Here is a 22,774-nt window from a genome sequence, read left to right as displayed (position 1 = left end):
TAGCGCGGTGAGTTCGAGGTCTAGCCACATTCTTGGAAAAGGGCAGAATTTCAATCTACTTTACGGCCAAGTACCTTTTATTTCATATATACACACACACTTTCTTTTTCCATTCATCCATCAATAGACACTTAGGTTGTTTCCCTACCTCAGCTGTTGCAAATCAGCCTGCAAAGAACATAGGGATGCATATAGCCTTTTGAATTAGTGTTTTCATGTTCAGAAATAGAATAGCCGGGTGGGGTGGGAGTTCTGTTTTCACTTGTAGAGGAAAGTCCATACTGTTTTGCACAGTGGCTGCACCCATTTACTTTCTCGAAAACATTTCCAGGGAGAGAAACTTGAGGCACTCAGGGCACAGGGCATGTCCAGTCTGTGTGAGAGCAGAGCGGCAGGTTCAGATGGGCCTGCGTGTGCTTGGGGCCGGGTCCCTCCAGGACGACTTCCTAAAACTGTCCTTTAAACTGAGACCCACAGGCAGCAGTTAATACAGCAAGGGAGTGGCAATCTGGGGCCCCTTTGGGTGGAAACGCATATATTTATTCACTTACATTTTTTGAACACCTGGGGCTTATGTGATGGGCTTTGTGGTGGGAGCTAAACATACCATGACGATCAAGCAGGCGGGACCAGGGGCAGGAGGAGAGACAAAATGTGCGGAGGTCGTTTCCCTCCCACAATGACGTGAGACGCCCGACAGGAGGGCAGCACAGTGCGAAGGCAGAACCGAGGGTGACACCCCTCCGGGCCTATTCAGAAATGGGAGAGGGTGAGGAGGACCAGACGGGAGCAGATACAGGGGACAGAGGGAGGGAGCCGGGCTGTCCCATGAAGCCTGTGTCCTGTGTGCACCCCGCCCCCCACCCCGCGCCCCCGATTCAGGCGCATGTGCTCAGCTGCAGTATAAGCAAGTGGTCCCCTCTCGCCACAGGGGTCTAGCATCGACAGCTCAGAAGAATTCCTAAAATGTTGAGTTGAAATGGAAGAAAAACTTTCCTTCAAATACCTCATCGTTATAAATGTGCGGCAGGAATCTGAAGACCATTCCAGCCCACATTCCAGTAGACTCTAGACCTAAACCTAACTGAAGGTCTAGAAGTTCGAAGCTTTAGTGAGAGTCCCAGGTGACAACAGAATGGGGATGGGCACTGGCTACTTTCCGATTCCCGCTGTGATACGTAGCTCCTTCCTGTCTAGCTGGCATGGTATTTCTCATGGTATCCAATAGCTCCGTCATGTCATGGGATTTTCCATTCCATGTATCATTGCTTCTGTTTTAGTTTCAGTGCTAATTGCGTTTATTTGTGTTTGAGTAGGTAATAACGCATACAAAATATAAAAGCCACAGAAGAGTGTGCATCATGCGAAAAAGCTCGTTTTCCTCTTAGGTTTTATTTCGAATGTGCAGATCCATTCCTGCGCATGCATGACCAGTTTATTTTGTATTTTCCAGAGATAGATGATAATACACGCCTATATGCATTACGTTTGAAATCAGTAATACAGCTATCCATATTTTCTGCATATTTATTTTTGTTCACTTTTGGTACACCCAAGGGATTTTCGCATAGTTAGCACGAGGGTTTCCCCTTTCATTTGAGTGACTGTAGAACATGCTTTTAAAGTGTGTTTCAGGGCTCTCCCGGGGTGGGAGTGGGGGTGAGGCTCAGCAGGTTGGGAATCCCACATTGTCACTGCTGTGGCACAGGTTCGATCCCCGGCCTGGGAATTTCCGTATGCCATGGGCGTGGCCAACAACCACCGAAAAGTGTGTCTCAGGGTTTATTGTACCAGAATGTGACAGAGGGACTTGAAAGCTGTTTCCAGTCCTTTAGAATCACAACAATCCCATAACAAATATACTCTTACATAGACCACTTTCCACTTGGGTAAATAAATCTGTAAGATAAGTTCCTAGGTGAGGACTTGCTGGATCAACAGGATTTGCATGTACATTTTGGCACAGAGTTGCACCAATTTGTACTTTCCTAGCCAGTGTCAACAGACTGCTAGTTTCCAGGAATTGTTGCCTGCTCGGTGTCCTGTCAAAACAGTTCTTTCTGGCCCATCTGAGAAGTGACAGGTCCCTTCTAATTTGACTTGGTACATCATCGCTAATCCATAAAGTTAGACTTTTTTATTCTTTTATATTTTTGCCCATTTAAAAGATGAGTTGCTCTTTTCCTCACTGATTTTATAAAGGCTCATTACAGCTTAAGGAAATGACTTCTCTGAATATGCATATTATAAATTTTGCAAATGTTCCTCCTCTTGAGGTTTGTTTTTTGTTTTTTTTTTGTTTTTTTGCTTTTCTTGAAATTGTCTACAATTAATCACTCTTGTGCCGCCTGTTTTCCGGTTCTTTTAATTCAAATGAAATGGTTTGTTTTTGGAGCATCAGGCCCTCGTAATAACTTTGGTAATCCCTGTGGTAATTCTTTGCCAATCATGTTTTAAAATTTTCTGGAACAAAACTACCAAGACATACATATTTCAAAAATGAGCTACAGTGTTACACACTTACAACCTAAGAAATCTTTCAGCATATGCTTAAACAGAATTATCAGTCTTTTTAAAAGCATCATTGAGAAGTTTAACTCCCATACCAACAACTTTATAAGGTCCAGGCAGTACTGCAACTAATGCAAGGCTAGCCACGTCAAGGATGCGCGAAACATTTAAAGAGCCTCCACTTTTAGTTACTTCGATGCTTTCTTTGAGTTCAGCTATCTCTTTATTTAACTCTTCAGCTTCCTTTTTAAATCCTTCTGTAAGTAGTTCTTCTTGCATCTGTAAAAAGGAGAGAATCCCTTTTAGAAAATACCCAATTAGCAGCATTTTGCATCTAACAACTGCAGCAGATAAGCAAGTAGGTAAGCGTCTCTGCTACCTTAGATGTTTCTGGATGTTTGTCCAACATTTGCAAACATTTAGACCTGGATAGGGAATGCATCCAGGGTTTATAGCTTCCCATGATCCCTTACCACCAACACCCTGGGTGGGGAGGGGTTGGGCCAAGGTCAGGCCTGAAGTCTACCCCAGTAAGGTGTTCCAGCCCTAAGAGTGCACTTTTGGAGGGAACGTAGGGCAAATCTAAATATTTGTCAGTTTCACTGAGGTAGGGGGACTATACACATGTCACAAATAATGGCACTGCTGATCTCTTTAGAAGTCTGACTGTCAAACTCCAGGATGGGACAAAGAATGCATTGACAGTAGGTGTATAAAATGCAGCCAGCAGTTCCCTGGTGGCCTTGTGGGTTAAGGATCTGGTGATGTCGCTGCTGTGGCTTGCGTTGCTGCTGTGGCATGGGTTCGATCCCTAGCCGAGGAACTTAGGCATGGCTCATGCGTGTGGCCAAGAAAAAATAAAAAGAATCAGGCAGATCTGGAAACAAACGCAGCAAATTTTAGCACTTTCAGCATCCTGGATTTCACACCGTGCACAATGGGATACTTTCAAGAGCAGATGGAACTGTTCCGGGTCTGTGATGGTTGTGCCAAAGGTTCTAAGGACTGCAGGGCTGTAGCCACTTGGGGGCAAATGTGGTCCTATAATCAGCACCTGGCCCGCCTTTCCTGTGCCCTCCAAACCCCAGCACTAGGGAAGGTGTGGAGTCTTACAGATGCAAGAGGTGTACGGATCCCCCTCTCTGACGTTACAGGGACTCATGTATCTTTGGATTTCGCTCTGGGATCTGACACAGGGTCAACTTTCGGTTCCTTTCTTCTTGAGGTGCTAGGGTTGTGTCCCTCACGTCCTGCCCAGGCCCATCGGACTCACCTTCATTTTGTGCTCCAGCATCATTTCCTGCTGCCTCAGATGGCTTTCTCTTTCCTTATCCATCTTCTCTTTCAGTTGGTCTATGTTTTCCTGGAGGCTTCTCTGTTGCGCCTCCATTTTTTGCTCCTCTTCTTTCTGTTTCTCTCTTAGCAGCTCCTGTTCCCTCTCTGCTGCCTGCGTCTTGGCACACTCAACTGTTTCGGGGGGTTTAAAGAGGGAAGAAAATAAGAGCTTTGCGGAGCTGTACCCACCTGAGCCCAGAGACCCAAACGACTCTAAAATGTCAGGGAGGAATTGACTATTCCTGCTAGACACAGAAAACGTGCTTCAGCCTGTGGCGGAAAAGCACTGAGCGGGTGTACATGCCACCCAGACTCCCTGGTTACTTTCAGGTATAGCAGAGAGATTCCACAGAAGAAGAGGAAGCTCTGGTGTCAGGAAGGTTGGCTCTAAACCTGCCGAAGAGCAGCCCAGGAGCCCCTTTCTCTTTGTCAGCTCTCCCCTGTACCTGCCATGGCCTTGTCTCCATCAGTGAGGGCTTTGTCTGCCTGCAGGATGGCCACCTCTATTTCTTCCTGCGACCGTAGGAAGCTCTGGAGGACCTCGGTTGCCTGAGGAAAATAACAAGAAGCAAAGACGTGTCCGGCAGCTAAGATAATCTAGTCTCCTGCTGGGGAAATTACTGGTTAGTAGAATTACAGGTTGGACCCTGAAAAGTCTCCATGCTTTGAAGGATCCCCAGATGGTTACTGACCCGGGAATTAGGTGCAGTCGTACACGCATCCATCCGATGTTGTTTGCAGCAGCAACATCAGTGCGTTGTTTTCCTTCTGACTAGTGCTTATCTATTCTTCCTTTATTAGGATATCATTTATGGATACGTCAACTTGTAGCTTCTACCTTCTCTTCCAGGAAGCTTTCCTAAGCTTTATTCTGAGTTCTGAGTAGCTGTCAAGAACTTAACGGTTGTCCTCTCAGCTCTACCACTTGATGGCTGTGTGATCTTATTAGGCAGCTTAGTAACATCTCCATACATTGTATTTCTCACTTTTCTAACGGGGGTGACAGCAATACCTATTTCGTAATTCTGAGGACTAAATTGATTGTCTAGGCAAAATGGTGGAGCAGAGGACTTCTTGCTGTGGCTCAGAGGGTTAAGGACACAACGCTGTCTCTGCGAAAATGCGGGTTTTATCCCTGGCCTCGCTCAATGGGTTAAGGACCTGGCATTGCTGCAAGCTGCAGATGCAGCTTGGATTTGGCGTTGCCGTGGCTGTGGTGTCATCTCAGCTGCAGCTCAGATTCGACCCCTAGCCTGGGAATCTCCATATGCTGCAGGTGCAGCCATATAAAGAAAAACAAATGGAGAGGTAGAAAAACCTGAAGTTCAGCTCCTCTCACAGGCACACCAAAGCCACAACTATTTGCAAAACAACCATCAAGGAAAATAACTGGAACCCCTCAGAAAAGATCTCCTACAAGTGAAGATAAAAGGAAGAACCACGACAAGATGGGCAGGAAGGGTGGAGTCTTGACATTGTCAAATTCTGTCGCCCTGGGTGGATTATTCACAATCCAGAGAATAATTACAACAGTAGGAGTTCTTCCAGGTTGTGAGAGGCCTGAGCTCCACAGAGGGCTCCCCAGCCTGGGGTCCTGTACCAGGAAGACCATTCTCCAGAGCACTTTGCTTCAAAAGCCAAACTTGAGGGTTTTCCAGAGGGCTGGAGAAGGAGAGTCTTCACTCTGGCGGGACACACACTAAACCTCATGGGCTCTGGGACCCAGGGCAGCAGCTGTCGTTTGATAGGAGCCTGGGTCAGACCTGCTGCTGCCCCTGGAGCGTCTCTCAGAGAGGCAGGACGCCACTGCAGCTCTCCCTGGGAACGCGGACACTGGAACCATCTGTTCTGGGGAGCTCGTTCTTCCACGTGGACACGGGTGCTGGCAATGGCCATTTTAGAATCTTCTCTCGGGCTCATTAGCCCCAGGATGCAGCCCCACCCTGGCCCAGGGTCTGCAGGGGCCTGTTCTGGGGTGCCTCAGGCCAAGCAACTGACTAGGCGTGGACACAGCCCCAGCCACCAGTAGACAGGCTGCCTTAAGACTGCCTAAGCCCACAGCCCCCTCTCCATGCCACGGAGAGGAGGCTTGCTCTCCAGAGCGCCAGGGTCCGGCCCCATGCACCAGTGCACAGGCACTAGACCTGAAATCCTCAGAGCACTCTGGCCAGAGAGCCCAGGACCCAGATCCACCCACCGATGGGAGACACCAGTTGCAGTAAGAACCCCTTAGCTGGTGGACCCCACCCACGCACCAGCAGGTCAGATCCTGCCCTGGGACCAGCTTGGCTCAAGCCTTCCCCAGTGGCAGGTCAACAGAAGCGTCAAGACGCCCCCGGCCAAGCAGCCAACTGTGTCAGGAACTGGCTCTACTCCACAGTGATCCAGCGTGTGCTCTGGGACTCCTGGGCCCTGCACCCAGACTCCTAGACTCAGCTCTCTGGACCTCACTCCACTCACCAGTAAGTGACCCAGAGCCTCTGGAATTGCACAGCCCTAGACCCAAAGCTCCCCAGAATTCCACAGTCAGCCTCCCGGTAACCTGGTCCCACCAACCAGTGGCCACCAAACTCTACACCAGGCGGGACCTGGCAATCAAGTGAACCAACAAGACCTTCTGACTCCAATCTGCTGTTCTCGCCCAACCCCTTACTCCTCACCTTAACTCCTTTCTTGGGCACTAGCTTATAGTCCTCTTCAACTTTGTTCTTTGCATTTAAGTAGAGACCGTGTCCTCCAGGGACGAAGAAAGTTCCTCTCGAAATACTTGTCATTAAGGGCTCTGAAAGCTTCTTAAGCTCAGCCTGACAGCATTTCAGAGATGTATCTTCATTCTTCAGCAAAAAATCTTCCTTTATTTTCTCAATCAGGACCTGTCAGAGGAATGTGGGGAAATCCAATAGAAAGAAACTGTCAGAGGAGAAGGCCACCTGTGATCCTCCTGAAGCAGCCTGAGGACATCAGGGTGACCTGAGACACAGAACAATGGACGTTCAGAATCAGGGGTCCAGTTTTAGTCCCAGTTCTGACTGATTCTTTGTGTGACTAGAGGGGATTCTCTTAACTCGCTTGGGCTCAGTCTCAACATCTGCGATGGGGTTGGCAGAGGCGAACTGCCCCTTTAACGGTAGTAGCATCACGATCCATCCATCAACAGTGAACAATGGAAGCTCAATTATGATTGCCTTGCCAGTAGGGTACCTGCGGCACACTCGGGTGGTATTGATAAAAATACATACATAGCCAATCAGCTGGCTACTAACGAATTAAGTATACACTGCAGAGAGTCTTGAACTCTTTGTGAATTCCTGCTTCATGGGGGATTTGAGTGTGTGAAAATATAGGAACAGAAATTTTTTGCTTGTACTTGTAAATTACAATTGATCTGGTTTTACTCTATATGAACGAAGAGATTTTCCTAACTTGTAGGATGGTCTAAGGTAGACTAAAGGCAAATTTTGGCGAAGATCCCAGTGGTAAGTTGACTTGTGGTGTCCACACGTTCTCTCCCCTGGTGTCCCCATGCCGTGGAGTCCCTGGACTTGTGGCTCTGATGAATGACAGTGCTGTGTTTAGATTAGATGACTGTATGAAATGGAGATGACCCAGGTGGGCCTTACCTACTCAAAAGCCCTTTGAAAGGAGTTTTCTCCAGTTGGTGACAGAAGAGGTGGAGAGATTAGGAAAACAGAGTGGGATACAATGACCCATTGCTGGTTTGAAGGTGGAGAGGGTTCCTCAGAGCCTCCATAGGAGCACCAAGCCCATCTGAATGAACCTTGTATCAGTTTGGTGCCCAGAGCGGAGCAGCCATATACTCTGTCCTGGGATCTGACCCGAAGAACTATATGCTAATACACATGCATTGTTTCAAGCCACTAAGCATGGGGTGATTTGTTTTGCCACAGGGATAGACGGTAGCCTGTAGAGCCCTGTCACTCACAAGAATCCAAGCCCTCTTATGATAAGAAGTGCATGAACCATGGAGTCAAAAGGAGCCAGCTAGGCCCCATCCTAGAAGAAAGGAAACAGGAAGGGCATATTCTAGGGCACATTACCACCAGCTTCTTCTGGAACTCCTGCTTGTCATCCTTGAAGGAGCGCTCCATGAAGGCCGCAATGGCCTCCTTCTCGCAGGCCGCGTGCACCTCCAGCAGCTCCAGGAATGTGTCTGTGGGGAGGCTCAGTAGCCGGGCCATCCGATCGCGGTAGAGGTCGGCTGCCTTCTGCACGGCCGCTGTGTTCTCACGTTCGGCCAGAGTTATCACCGCGTTCTCCAAACAAGGAACTTCTCCACTGTTGATGGCTTCTAGGTATGTCTCCACCAGAGTTGCCAGCCCTGAGGGACATACCGTATTTAGGAAAGAGAGTTTTCACTTGTTTAGCTAGCTTTAGAGATACGCAACCAGCATTCTAAAAATCATGAAAATGTTATTGAACTTGAAGTGTCTTTTAGTCTTTCTTCTCCTCACCTTCATCCTTTTTCCATCCTTGCATTATCTTCCTTTTTCTTTTATGACTCTATTTTTAAAATAACGTCGCTGTGTCTCCTAGTCACCCTGTCTTCCATGGTTCTCAAATTCATCACATCGCAACATCAACCGAATGATCTCAGACAATATGCTTAGGGTCTCCCAGAGCACTTCTCGCATTGTAATAACATAAAGAAGACGTACTATACATGGAAGCACATTACATAACTTGTGGGTACTATTTGTAAATGCAAATGTAGAGCTCCTTGTAAAATGTCATCAAGAATTTCAGGACAGTGACACAAACATGAAACAAAGCAGGGCTCATCTCAGCCCAGGACACTGTGGGACTGCCCAGTGCCAGGTGCATAAAGCCAGCCCTGTGCGTAACTTTGTACTTACATTTGTTGCTTAGACTCTCAATGAGCTTACATGGATTCGTGGCCTACTGTTTATTTTTTCATTTGTGTCAATTCACACACTGCCTTGCATAGCCTAACTTGAAGCACTTACCCCATCAGACAGCTCATTTCCACCCTGGACTCATATCTTTAGATTTATACTCTCGTGAGATTTGGTCGGCTTCAAAAGCACTCATACAGGGAAATTTTAATGATGAGACATGCATTTCCGTGTGAGGCATGAAGATGTGTCTTCCCGCATTGCACAGAGAAGGAGGCAGTTACTGACAAACCCAGAGAGCAAACACAGCTTCCTCACGTGCACTGAGCCCAGAGAGACAGGCTGTGACCGAAGAGACTCACCTCCCCCAGTGACAGTGATTCCGTTACTTAGGGTCTTGGTCTTTGCGTGGTCGAAGATGTAAGAACAGAAATTCTTTGACTGCTCTAGGAAATTCCTATCCAGTTGGTCGTCTGGCAGCTCTTCAATATGGAGCAACTGCTGTCTGTTGTTTGTAGGCCGGTCAAAGACAAAGCACTTCCGTTTCGGAAAAAACTTCCTGATACACTCTCTGGGCATGTTGGAATTTTGGATATTGGGATTCCAGCCTGAAGAAGTGGGAAAAGAGCAGTCACCGAAGGGACAGCCTTCAGGTAAAGGGGCTGAGGACTTTTGCTTCCAGGCATCGTTGCATCACCGTTATCGCCGGAATCATGCAAATCTCTTTAAGCTCGTCTATCTAGGGATGGAAAAGCCCCCTTTTTTTAGTGCAGAGCTGAGAGTGAAGGAAATACTTTCGAGGGGGAAAGGGAGGCATCCATTAGCCAGGGAAGACATTCTGATTGTTTTTCGTAATCTCCCATGGGGTTCAGGGGATCAGCTATTTACTAGATGTTTCTTGAATGAATGATAGATTTAGCCAAGAAATTGTCAGAAATGTTTTTCCGCTATTATAGTCGCCATGTCAGAAATGGCATGTGGGCTGAAGTAAATAAGGATCCTTAGGACACTGCTGGTGAAATAACATGTGGAGGACAAATGACCCAGGACGAGGAAGAAAAATTTTATAAAACCAGATAAAAAGAAATACACATTCTATGAACGTGTTTGGAGATACTTTAGCAGACACCATCCCAGGGTAAGTTTGGCCCGAATGAGACTTGGCGACCTCATCACTCCTCTGCATCGTTTTACCTTGGACGTGAAAATGCCACACAGAGTGATTCTGGGAATGTATCAGCAGCTCAGTAAATAGTGATTGAAAGGATAAATGAATGATCAAATTGAAAATGAACATTGCAGAGTTCCCAATGGGGCTCAGTGCTAACAAACCTAACTAATATCCATGAGGACGCAGGTTCAATCCCTGGCCCCGCTCAGTGGGTTAAGGATCTGGTGTTGCAGTGAGCTGTGGTGTAGGTCGCAGATGTGGCTTGGATCCCGTGTTGCTGTGGCTGTGGCATAGACCTGCATCTGTAGCTTCAATTCGACCCGTAGCCTGGGAACTTACAAATGCTGGGGGTTGGCCCTGAAAAAAATAAAATGAATATTGTTTCTAGGGACCACCCATCATCTGCTCTGCTAAATATAATCTGAGTAATTAACTTATATTAACATGACTATAAGGCTCTAGAATCAGGGGTGTGAAAATATGGGGAAAAGCATGGAAGGATCTGACAGTCTTACTGGAAGGAGATGGCAGTGCTTTTTTTCTGAACTCTTCAGTGTGTAAGTAGCCTGTGTACGAAGGATGTAGCTACACAGGCTAGTAAAATAACACTGCGTGAAAGGTATTTCAAAAATTAGTGCTTTTGTGTACCGACTGCGTGATTCTGTTTACCAATTTCCGATTTGATTGGACATACCTTCCTCAAACAGGAAAAGAGAAGCACTTAAACTGAATATGTAGTGTAAGTACGTGGGCTTTTCTTTTCCATGTATGAATTTTTCTAAAACCACTGGATCGAATATTGGGTTCTAAATTTCCTCTGTGAGCTTCGCTCCAGGCGCTGGAGTTTTTCCAGTAACAAGGATGACCGAGGCCATCACCACCCGTGGTTGACCAAGCGCCCTTAGCATGGCCTCAGCCCCATCTCAAATCGAGACTGACGTCAAGTTCTGAATGTTGAAGCTCTGTTGACCCCACGTCCTACTGAACCTTCCACCGCCCTGGCCGTGCTCTGATACCTGGAATCAGCTTCAAGGCATTCTCCAGGTACTCGTCTTCGGTGATGGGGTATCCATCCAACTCTAGCTCCAGCATGAAGTCCCGAACAGCCCAAACAAAGTCTGGGAAGAAACTCACGAACTTGGCTGAGTCCTCCGCTTCCCCAGAGATGGCAGAGGACGTTGTCCTGATGAGTTTTGTCAGTTCCGTCACGTAGCTGGGATCTGAGCTAAGGAATGAGAAGCGCTGTACGTCGCAATTTCCAGATCCCACCCCCGAAGTTCTATCACCATTCTCTTTGCCCCCTTTTCCCTTCCCATCAGCCCTGAGAAAGGAGTCATGGGAAAGAAGAAACCGTGTCAGTTGCCCTCCCCCCAGAGTCAATGAGACGTGGTGGCTGAGTTCCTGGCAGGATACTGCAGCTGCTCCAGGGCCTGGTGGTTGATGGTGTTCATGCTGTTGTAGACGAAGACGCTGCTCAGGAGCACGGCCAGGGCGAAGATCCACGAGTCGTTCTTAGGGTCGCCCTAGAAAGCACATCACCGCAGGGGGTTGAGGAGCCTTCGCATCCTCTCATTCACGTGTTCATTTACCCTAACAGCTGTCCTGTACCTCAGCCGTAAGGCAGACAGCATACATTTTCCAGACAATGCTGAATTCAAACCTTTCTGGTGTTGGCACTGACCCCTCTTGGGGCCTCGGTTTTATGCGCTGTTAACAGAGGTGAGTGACATCATAAATGTGTGTCATCTCTGTTTGACACAGTGCTTGGAGCACAGGATTTATGCAATAATAAGAGGGACATGACTCCTTGCAACTTTTTCCCTGATCATGAGCCATGTTAGGGACAAAAATACTATTCGGTTAAATTAATCAGCTATTCATTGTGCATTTAGCAAACAGCAGAGTCTGCATTTGCTTGTGCATTTGCAGCTGACAGTCCCTGCCCTAGAGAGATGGCTTTCTGGAGGGGCAGATGTACATGGGAACATGTAAATACAGCCAAGAAGATAAACGCCCAGGTGTGGAACCAAATGTTTTAGTGTAAAAGACACAGGGGCCGCGCCAAAACACAAGAAAAAGTCCCCTGTGAATTCGGAGCAAGATGTGAACCTGTCTGACAGGGACATGATGGCATTAGCTTTACAAGGGCTGGGCTGTAAAGAATTGAGAGGGTGTGGATGTGTGGAGCTGTGGGGGCCACACGGGAGGGCTCACCAAAGCTGATCACAACTGTCAGAGTGGGGCCGTAAAAAGGTATTAATTACATAGTCATTTTCTTTGACTGAAGCAGTGGTTACCCATGTGGTGGTAGATGATAATGCTGAAAATGAGACTTAGGGCAAGTCACAAGTGACTTTGGACTAGAATTAGAGACGACGCCAAAGCACCACATGCAGCAAGAGCAGCAAGATGTTCTGCGGCTCTCAGCGTACAGTCTGGCACGTTCGGGCTCCTCGACAAATGTGATTGCATCTAAGGGAGGTCATGCAAACGACAGTCTCATCGGAAGCAAGAGACCATCTTGGGTTACCACTGAGGTGGTCACTGAATACTTTAAATCTGGATTTTTAAATTCAGAATTTCTGAATTCAGGCTCCAAAGCTTTTCTGCAGTATCAAACGCCAAAGACTCACTGCGACTACTTGCAATTTAGACACAGACGAACACAGATAAGGAGAAAGGCTTGGGGACTGCAAGTAATACTGTGAAGACAGAATTTCTGAAGTTATCCCATTTATATTTTTTTGGCGGGTACATAGCTCATGTTTTTATAGAAGTCATTGACGAATTCCTCTTCTGAGCCCCAGAACTTGGAATAAGACGTCTCTGATATAGCTGAGCTTTTCTGGAGAATTTAAACATAGATTATTCACTGAACACCTGTTGGAATGGTTTCTACCTCCAGTCCCATCAACCCCACACACCTTAGCCTGTGGAGCCTCTTGAGTCCATGGATTATAGCTTCTGCCAGGCTCTCCCCGAACTAGAACAACTGGAGTGGGGTTTCAGTTTTTTCGTCCATGGTTCCCCGTACTGATTACACCTCTCATTTCTTATCTTCCTAACTAAGATCTGGGCTCATATCTCACTCACTGTGATATGTATTGCACTTACCACAAAGCCCTGGAATTCAGGTGCCCAATAAATATTTGTTAACTTATATCTTTCACCCCAATGTTAAAAATAAGAAGATCAATCCTTAATAACCAAAGTATTTATTGAGGAATAAATTCAAGGAAAGAGAATTTAGCCTCATTATCCATAACTGGCTTTGTCATTGACAGGAATCCATTGTAAAATTTGCATTGGGGTGGGAAACTGAAATGTAAGTGGAGCATCAAGATGAAAGACGATTCCGTGCCTTACCTTCTCCACATCGCCCAGGCCCTCGGTGTCCAGAAGGACCAGGATGTGGTCTGGCTTGGAGGGGTGGGGGACACACCACATCCAGATGCCCTTGGTTTCATATCGCACTGTAGAGCCCAGACGGAAACCTGCAAAGGAAGAGGAGAAAGCGACACATAGTAGGAGGAGACAGTTCAGGCTGCCCATGGGTTGCTTTGGGTAAACATGCCTGAAGATGAGCGCTTGCCCAGGGAGGAAGATGCTTCCATCACCAGTTAACCTAGACTGAGTGTGAATTTTGTTTGCTGTTCTTCCTGTGTTGGGACTGGGGTGGTGAGTCACAATTCAGGTGTTTTAACATTCAGAGAAGAGTTAACACCTATTCTTCTGAAACCCTTCCAAAAAATTGCAGAGGAATGGAGTTCCCACTGTGGCTCAGTGGTAATGAACCAGACTAGTAACGATGAGGATGCAGGTTTGATCCCGGGCCTCACTCAGTGGGTTAAGGATCTAGCACTGGTGTAGGTCACAGACGTGGCTCAGATATGGTGCTGATGTGGCTGTGGCATAGGCCAGCAGTTACAGCTCTGATTTGACCCCTAACCTGGAAACTTCCATATGCTACAGGTGCAGCCCAAAAAAGACACACACACACACACCCACACCCCCACACACACACAAACATGCAAAATTGCAGAGAAAGGAACACTCCCAAGCTCATTCTATGAAGCCACCATCACAATGATACCAAAACCAGACAAAGATACCACAAAAAAGGAAAATTACAAGCCAATATTACTGATGACATAGATGTAAAAACCTCAACAAATTATCAGCAAGTCAAATCCAACTATATATTAAAAGGATCATGCACCATGATCAAGTGGGATTTATCCCAGGGATGCAAGGATTCTTCAGTATCTGCAAAACTATCAATGTGATACCACATCAATAAACTGAAAAAGAAAAACCATATGATCATCTCAATAGATGCAGAAAAAGCTTTTAACAAAATTCACCACCCATTTCTAATTAAAACTCTCCACAGTGTGGGCACAGAGGGAACCCATAGCAACATAATGACAAAACCACAGCTAACATCTTTGTCAATGGTGAAAAACTGAAAGCATTTCTGCTAAGATCAGGAACAAGATGAGTATGTCCACTTTCACAACTATTATTTAATGTAGTTTTGGAAGTCTCCTTTCACAACTCTTATTTAATGTAGTTTTGGAAGTCCTAGCCACAGCAATCAGCGAAGAAAAAGAAATAAAAGGAATCCAAATTGAAAAAGAATAAGTAAAACTATCACTATTTGGAGATGATATCTTACTATACCTAGAAAAATCCTAAAGACATTGCCAGAAAACTGTTAGAGCTCATCAGTGAATTTGGTAAAGTTGCAGGATACAAAATTAATACACAGAAACCAATTGCATTTCTATATACTAACAATGAATGATCAGAAAGAGAAATTAGGGAAACTATCTCATTTACCATTGCATCAAAAAGAATAAAATGCCTAGGAATAAACATACCTAAAGAGACCAAAGACTTGTAGTCTGAAAACTATAAGATGCTGATGAAAGAAATCAAAGATGACACAAAAAGATGCAAAGATACACCACGTTTTTGGATTGGAAGAGTCAATATTGTCAAAATGAGTAGACTACCCAAAGTGATTTACATATTCAACACAATCCCTATCAAGTTACCAATGGCATTTTTTGCAGAACTAGATAAAAAAATTTAAATTTGTATGGAAAAACAAAAGACCCCAAATAACCAAAGCAATATTGAAAAAGAAAAACAGAACTGGAGGAATCAGGCTCCCTGACTTCAGACTCTACTACAAAGCTACAGTCATCAAAACAGTATGGCAATGGCCCAAAAATGGAAATATAGATCATGGAACAGGATAGAAAGCCCAGAATGAACCCAAGTACCTATGGTCAACTGATCCATGACAAAAATCAATAAGGACTAAGTCAGGCAACCTTGTAGAAAAAAACTTCTTGAAATAGAAAATGCAAATTGCAAATAAATATGTGAAAATGTGCTTAAACTTATTTGCTGTGAGACAAATAACATGCAATTATACAGACACCAGATCAGCAATAGCTAAATAGCATTTTTACCAAATTTTTATGAGGATGTGGAGAATTCTAAATTACTGCTAATAAACATATACATTGAATATAAAGCTTGAAAGGCTGTTTGATATTATTGAGAAAGGCTGAAGACTCAAAACCCCTTTATTCAGCGATTCTACTTCTTGGTATATCACAAGGAAGTTAGTGTACATGTGCACCAGGATATAGATACAAGAATATTCAAGACAGCACCAGTCATTAAAGAGAAACGTGACAAAGAATGCCAGTGTTCATCAACAACAAATGGATGAATAAATTGTGACAGCCTCTGTCAGCTGCAAAGTATAAAATAGTGAAAATAATTACAGACACCTATGACAAACTGGATGAGCCTCATAAACTTCTCATTGAGAATCTGAAGTAAGTTCTCGGCGAGGATCAGAATGTAACTCCCCGTATCAAGTTTCAGCTACTTTAAGAAATATATACATAGACTGTAAAAACGAGTTTACGAGTGAAAGAATGCACTATGAAAATCAAACATTGGTGAGCTCTAGTGGGATGTGATTTGGGCTTTTGGGTATTGGTGTTTGTATTTATTTATTTATTTATTTTTGTCTTTTGTCCTTTTGGGGTCATACCTGCGGCATATGGAGATTCCCAAGCTAGGGGTCTAATCGGAGCTGTTGCTGCCAGCCTGCACCACAGCCACAGCAACAAAGGATCCAAGCCATGTCTGCAACCTACACCACAGCTCACGACAACGCTAGGTCCTCAACCTACTGAGCGAGACCAGGGATTGAACCCGCAACCTCATGGTTCCTAGTCGGATTCCTTTCTGCTGAGCCACGATGGAAATTCCCAGTGTTTTATTTCTTGATCTGGGCAGTGACTGAATAGATCACCTTTATTATATATATATTTTTGTGCACTCTTCTGTATGTGTTATAGTTCACGTATTAGAAAAGACTAGTTAGAGAAAGAGAAGGGGATAGTTTATCAAAGTTTTGTTGTGAAATTAAGCCCCTCCGAATGGGCGGTAGCCCCACTGAAATGTGGGATATAGGGATTTTGCTGTCTCTTCTTCCTTCCACCCCTTTCAAAAATCAACACATGTTGAACAACATTTGCGTGCTACTTGAGATGACCCTGTAGTTTAGGGCAAAAATGCGGGAGGAGAAAGGAAGGGAGTAATTGTTGAAGATGAGCCCTGAGCAGATGGGAGTGGATGGGATCAGGGCCAAGGAGGTGGGTGTTCTGAAGGGGTTGGGAACTCTCTCCTACTGGACAGAAGCAAGAGAGAGGGATGAAGCTATAAATTTGGTGGTGCCAATCAGGACCTTTCCCCGGTGGGAGGGGTTAGGCTCCTCTTTCACGCGATTGGAGGGGAGGAGGATCAGCAGCCTGTGTTATGGCTACTTCCAAGCAAATGGTCCTGAACCACACTGGTCAACACTCACCATGGTTCTGTCCTGCCAGGCGGTTCATCAGGTAGGATTTTCCTGTCCGATACAGCCCTGCAATGGTCACCACCACCACAGGCTGACATATCTCGCCAAGAACCTTCAGTGCTTTGGGATTTACTGTCAGATGATTGTTCTGGTTCTTTACCAGACAGATGGGGTCCATCGTGGGGGCTCCAGATGCCATGGGAAGCTGTAACACAGAAGAACAACTCAGTAGAACGCAAGATGCCAAAGACGCCTCTCATGGTCACACAGTCACGTGCACATCAGCTTTCTGCTGGTGGAACATATATATCAATTTTCTCTGTTTTGTATGTTTCTAAAAGATGAGTATTTAGCCTAGTATGTCAAGGCCTGGAGCGATACTTCATTACATTCTCTTACTGATCCTTAATTGAACCCTAAAACCACCTTGCCCATGGGATGCATACATTGAGTAGAATGAGAAAACAAAGCACTGATGATGGAGCCTTAAGAACGTTAGCACTGCGGGGTAAAGAGGCAGAATGGGACACGCAGGAGAGGAGGAGGGACCAGAGAGGATTTCTAGAGCCCAGAATGAGTTGGTCTCTCATCAGCTGCGCAAATATTTAGTGAGAACTACCGCCTGCTGGCCGCGGTTCTAGGTGCTTCGCATCAAACAGTGAACAAAATTTCCTGCCTTTTCTATTCTCGGGAGAGACAGACACTCTAGAAGGTGAAGAATCAAAACACATAACGGCATCCCGGAGGATGGTGAATGCTCAGCTGGAAACAGGCAGGGAATGGTGGAGAGAGCGTCGGGGGGTAAACTGACAGAGAAGGTAGTGAGGGGCGACCCCAGCACCACAGGAAAAATGGTACCGCACAAAGCGTTGTGTGTAGGAATTAATTTATTAACTGAAATCGAAGGCTAGTTCTTATTTAAGCCAACAGAGAAGAAAGGCAAAAGCAACCAGGGTATTTTAAGGTCTTTTGGGGTCTCACGTCTGGGTGAGGCTCTACGTTTTTTTTTTTTTTTTAATGATTTTTATTTTCTCCATTGAAGTTGGTTTACAGTGTTCTGAAATGATTTCATCACAAGGATTAGATGTTTCATCACATCAAAAGACAGCCGTCCGCGAGCTTTGCCCGTCCCTTTCTTTTCTCAAAGACAACACTGCGCAAGCTTCACCAGCCTGTGCCCACTGGGAAGATTAACTTCTCCGTGCCTCGCTTTTCCTTCTGTAACGTGACAGCACTAAAAGTAAAAAATCTATTGGCCACTAGGAGGGTTACATATCTCGTGATGACTATAATGCTCTTAAAATGATGCTGGTACCTAGTAAATCCTACGTAGGTACCGTTTTAAAGTTGAATGTCTCTGAAGAGGGTCATTTCTGAATGAAAGTGGAGGATTTGGTTTGGGCCTGAAACAGCAGCCCTCGCCTCCCTGCTGTAAGCAAGTGGGAGAACGAACCCCCCCCCTCAGGGAAAACGGGGGGGCGGGCAGTGTTGCCCAGCAGAACGAGCCGAGAGAGAGGCAGCGATGGAGAAGCAAGCAGGCTGGAGGAACGCTGGGCTCCCCCGGGGTGTCCAAGTTCAGGTTCTGGAGGCTGGCTGTCAGGGTTCATACGAGGGTTCAAGTCACTCCTTGTCTGCCGAGACCTCAAAAAAGGGCCTTCCTTCTAAAGCCCCCATTTTCTTACCAGTTTATAGGTAAAACAACAATTCTTGCTTGGTTCATTATGGTGCAGCTGGTAACAGGCCCTTAGTTATGAAAATAAATTGTCCTGGATTCATGGACTAGTTCCATCATCAGCAATGAGACAAGACAAGGTGTTACAGTGTATCAAGGTGTTCTGTAAGCTGTGGGTCACCAAGAAATATTAGGTATCTGAAATCTTTTCATTAGAAAAATACATGAATTTATTTAACAGACTTCCTCTGTACAATTCCTTCCTTCCTTCCTTTTTTTGGTATAGTGCATTGGGAACAGAGATGGGGGATAAACCATGATCTATTACTGCTGTATTTTGTGCAAATGAAAAAAGGGCCACCTCACTCAAAGGCGCTGGGGGGCGGGAAGAGGGAACTCTCATACAGAAGGACTGAGGTCAGAGAAGGAATTGTCAATTACAGACCCCAAGGGCCGAATCACCAACAGGAAGGAATCACCAGTGACAGCCCCCAACAAGAAAAGGTGTGCACTGCAGCGCTTACAAGAATATGCTACTGGACAACTCAGCCAATGAGAACCACTCAGTACCCTGAACACAAACATTTTTTTTTTTTTTCCAAACCACCCTCCCCAGTGCTCTCCCTTTTTTTTTTTTTTTCCTATAAAATAATCTTTGTTGGACTTGTCTCTGGCTGTTTCTATAGTTTGCTTGTCCCAAATTGCAGTTCCTCTGCTCTCCGTGGATAAACCCATCGTTGCTGGTAAAATAATGGTTTGATTTTTAAGGTGAATAGCTATAAGCAAGAGAAACTGAAAATTTTATTTCTGAGACTGAATATTAACAAATCGTTCTTTGTGTAAGAGTCAATGAGTCTACAAAGATTTTTTTTTTAATTCAAAGTATCCTGAAGTATCAAAACGAAGAAATGTTTAAGCTCAGAACTAAATCAGTAGACTAGAAGAGCACTACTAGATGGTAGAATATGACCAGCGGTTTCCAAAGGTTACTGTTCAGGAGAATTATCTAAAGTGAGAGTTAAAAATACCCCACACCTTGTATTTTCAGCAAGTATCAGAAGTTACCTGATGCAGTTCGTGCACGGACCAGTCATTAAAAACAGTGCAGGAGTTCCCGTCGTGGCACAGTGGTTAACGAATCCGACTAGGAACCATGAGGTTGTGGGTTCCGTCCCTGCCCTTGCTCAGTGGGTTAAGGATCCGGCGTTGCCGTGAGCTGTGGTGTAGGTTGCAGACGCGGCTCGGATCCCGTGTTGCTGTGGCTCTGGTGTAGGCTGATGGCTGCAGCTCCGATTCGACCCCTAGCCTGGGAACCTCCATGTGCCGCGGGAGCGGCCCAAAGAAAAGACAAAAAGACAAAAAAAAATAATAATAAAAAGACAAATAATAATAATAATAATAATAATAATAATAATAATAATAATAAATAAAAACAGTGCATAATAGACAAACACGACCAGACCTTCCAGTTATTATTTACAGCTTTGTTTTTAGTGAGAGTGGGGTTGAATTAGTCCGTATAAAAACAGCTCTGTAGTATTGGGAACATCAAGTGTTAATACAAAAATAATCCATGGCGAATCTCCTAGGATTTAAATTCCCTGTCCAGGAGCATCTTTTCTGCTCCCTCAGTGCCCAGCAGGGGGCAGTCCGAGCTTGTCCGAGGAGGGGAGGAGGGGGCCGGGGAGGCACCCGACCCGGCGCCTCTGGGTGAGGGCGAGGATGGGTCCCCCAGTCCTAGAAAGGCCCTCAGCCCCTTTGCGTAGGTGAGGAAGGATGCACTCGTCCTCGCCCTTGCAGAGCCCTGTGCCGCAGCCCTGGACTGGCGTCCGGGGGACGAGGGCGAGTCTCGCAGCCCCGGGATCCCCACGGAAACGCTGAGCTGTCCAAGCCGCGCGCCTCGGGGGCGGCGCACCCTCCCACCGCGCGCTGCGCCCGCTGCCTCCCCTCCAGCCGGGTGGGTTCGGCGCTGCGGGATTTACTCGTGCTATTTAACGAAAATGAGTCTGGGAGGGGGTGAGCGAACTTACTTGGCGCGGATGCTGCAGCCTCGGACAGGTGCTCTGCGAGCCCGGCTGCTCAGGAAACTGACTCTTCTCTTTATAAGCTGAGGGCGACCTATTAAAGGAGCTCCACTAAGGGGTCTGGTTTATAGGAAAAGAAAGTGAAAATGAAAGGGAGCGGCTTTTTTTTTTTTCTTCTTCTCAGAGGCAGAAACCTAGATGAATTCAGGCAAAAACAGGGGTTCCTCCACTCATCCCCACCTAGCAATCTAAACCCAAGTGCGTCTCTCCTCCGCACGGGGCTTAGTGTCCTTGACCCCACGGTGAACCGTGAACCAAGTAAGGGTGGGATGAGAGCGAGCATTCCACAGCCTGTCTCTCAGGGGTACTTTTGTAAAGGAAGTGGTTTGTTTATGTTTCATAGGTTCATTTTCTTTCTTTTTCCTTTTTAAAAAAAGTATTTTTTTAACTCAATAGGTTTTTTTTTCTCTTAGCAATAGAAGTATGAGTGTGCATAAAATTCTAGATTTTGTAGCCCCGATACATTCACTATTACTTAGTTGCATATACTTAGAATTTTTTCCTTTTCCTTTACTAATGTGGATCCAGATTAGGGTTAGGGCTTGGGAGCTGAGGAGGGAGAACCGTATATAGATTGGGGGTGAATCCAGATTTGGTGGTTGGGAGTTGATTCAGATTTGGTATCCTTTAAATCATTGTACTTACCTGTAGGTTAACGGCTTGGCTGCTGCTGTTAGGGAGTCAGGTTCTTTTACTGGAGGAGCTGCAAACCAAAACGCTGAGACGCTGAGGTTTGCAGCCAAGCAAGAGTTTATTGGCAAAGCCACCAAATAAGGAGGCAGAAAAACGAGCCTTACGTCTGCCTCCCAGAAGGGGAGGAGCTTGGGGTAAAGGGGAGGGGATTGGTGTTCTGTGCAGGTGTTCCTAAGTTACATGCTTCTTCGCTGGGAGCATGCGTAAATTCAGGGGGAGTTGATATGAAACACGCTGGAGAATTCTGAACTGTGATGTCAACATGTCATCCGCGGGATAAACAAGTCTCTTCCGTGCAGACTCTCTACAATCATATTGGTTCTACCCATTTTCACCCAGTTTTTTAAGAAGAGAGTTTTTTGGGGTTTTTTTGTTGGTTTGTTTGTTTTAAATAAGCTGTTTCCTTACCTGCTGTTCTGTAAGATGAACTCAAGAATTCTGTTAGTTACCAGCTTCTGTTACAGGGTTTTAATCCTACAGGGCACAGAGTCACTACCACAGCTGTATTTCAGTTGGCAGTGAGGGACAAGAAGGACGGTAGAATATGATCTCAAAGTTCTAAGGCCAAGAATCACCAAGAGCAGGTGCTTTGGCACCTGTTCCCTCTGCAGCCTTGCCTAGCTGCTAGAAAAAAGTCCTTTGCCCGATTGCTAATAAGTTTATTTCGTTAGACAGAACGATACACTATTTGGAGCTGCAAAGCATGTGGTAACTCTAAAAAAGTATATGCATCCATGTTGCTGCAAATGGCATTATGTCATTCTTTTTTATGCCTGAGTAGTATTCCATTGTGTATATATACCACCTCTTCCGAATCCAATCATCTGTCGATGGACATTTGGGTTGTTTCCATGTCCTGGCTATTGTGAATAGTGCTGCAATGAACATGCGGGTGCACGTGTCTCTTTTAAGTAGAGTTTTGTCCGGATAGATGCCCAAGAGTGGGATTGCAGGGTCATATGGAAGTTCTATGTGTAGATTTCTAAGGTATCTCCAAACTGTTCTCCATAGTGGCTGTACCAGTTTACATTCCCACCAACAGTGCAGAAGGGTTCCCTTTTCTCCACAGCCCCTCCAGCACTTGTTATTTGTGGATTTATGAATGATGGCCATTCTGACTGGTGTGAGGTGATATCTCATGGTAGTTTTGATTTGCATTTCTCTTATAATCAGGGATGTTGAGCATTTTTTCATGTGCTTGTTGGCCATCTGTATATCTTCTTTGGAGAAATGTCTATTCATGTCTTTTGCCCATTTTTCCATTGATTGATTGGCTTTTTTGCTGTTGGGTTGTATAAGTTGTTTATATATTCTAGAGATTAAGCACTTGTCAGTTGCATCATTTGAAACTATTTTCTCCCATTCTGTAAGTTGTCTTTTTGTTTTCTTTTGGGTTTCCTTTGTTGTGCAAAAGCTTTTCAGTTTGATGAGGTCCCATGGGTTTATTTTTGCTCATATTTCTATTGCTTTGGGAGACTGCCCTGAGAAAATATTCATGATGTTGATGTCAGAGAGTGTTTTGCCTATGTTTTCTTCTAGGAGTTT

The 22,774-nt window shown here is 45.5% G+C and overlaps 1 protein-coding gene and 1 long non-coding RNA gene across 5 annotated transcripts in view; one reads left to right on the top strand and one right to left on the bottom strand.

The window, feature by feature from the left end:
* Positions 1–22,774, top strand: part of LOC125130009 (uncharacterized) — a 71,440-nt gene that overhangs the window by 3,994 nt on the left and 44,672 nt on the right. The gene's annotated exons all lie outside the window — the stretch shown is intronic.
* LOC125130003 (guanylate-binding protein 7-like) lies at positions 1,374–21,290 on the bottom strand. 4 transcript variants are annotated; one of them, XM_047785359.1, is made up of 12 exons: positions 21,182–21,287; positions 20,483–20,570; positions 16,790–16,985; positions 13,258–13,385; positions 11,305–11,414; positions 10,908–11,104; positions 9,083–9,328; positions 7,905–8,185; positions 6,507–6,719; positions 4,293–4,395; positions 3,785–3,978; positions 1,374–2,790 (listed from the first exon to the last, which is right to left on the bottom strand). In XM_047785359.1, the coding sequence occupies exons 3-12, from the start codon at positions 16,977–16,979 to the stop codon at positions 2,551–2,553; spliced, it is 1,902 nt and encodes a 633-aa protein (XP_047641315.1). In that variant the 5' UTR covers positions 16,980–16,985; positions 20,483–20,570; positions 21,182–21,287; the 3' UTR covers positions 1,374–2,550. The 4 variants fall into 4 exon arrangements, with proteins under 4 accessions (XP_047641315.1, XP_047641311.1, XP_047641314.1 ...); XM_047785355.1 differs by having other exon boundaries at positions 20,483–20,596; positions 21,182–21,267; XM_047785358.1 differs by lacking the exon at positions 20,483–20,570 and having other exon boundaries at positions 21,182–21,290.

Source organism: Phacochoerus africanus, chromosome 6 (genome assembly GCF_016906955.1).
Source record: "Phacochoerus africanus isolate WHEZ1 chromosome 6, ROS_Pafr_v1, whole genome shotgun sequence".
In the NCBI taxonomy this organism is placed as follows: Eukaryota; Metazoa; Chordata; class Mammalia; order Artiodactyla; family Suidae; genus Phacochoerus; species Phacochoerus africanus.
Note: the sequence above shows the minus strand (reverse complement) of the source record. Positions and strands in the feature narration are given on the sequence as shown.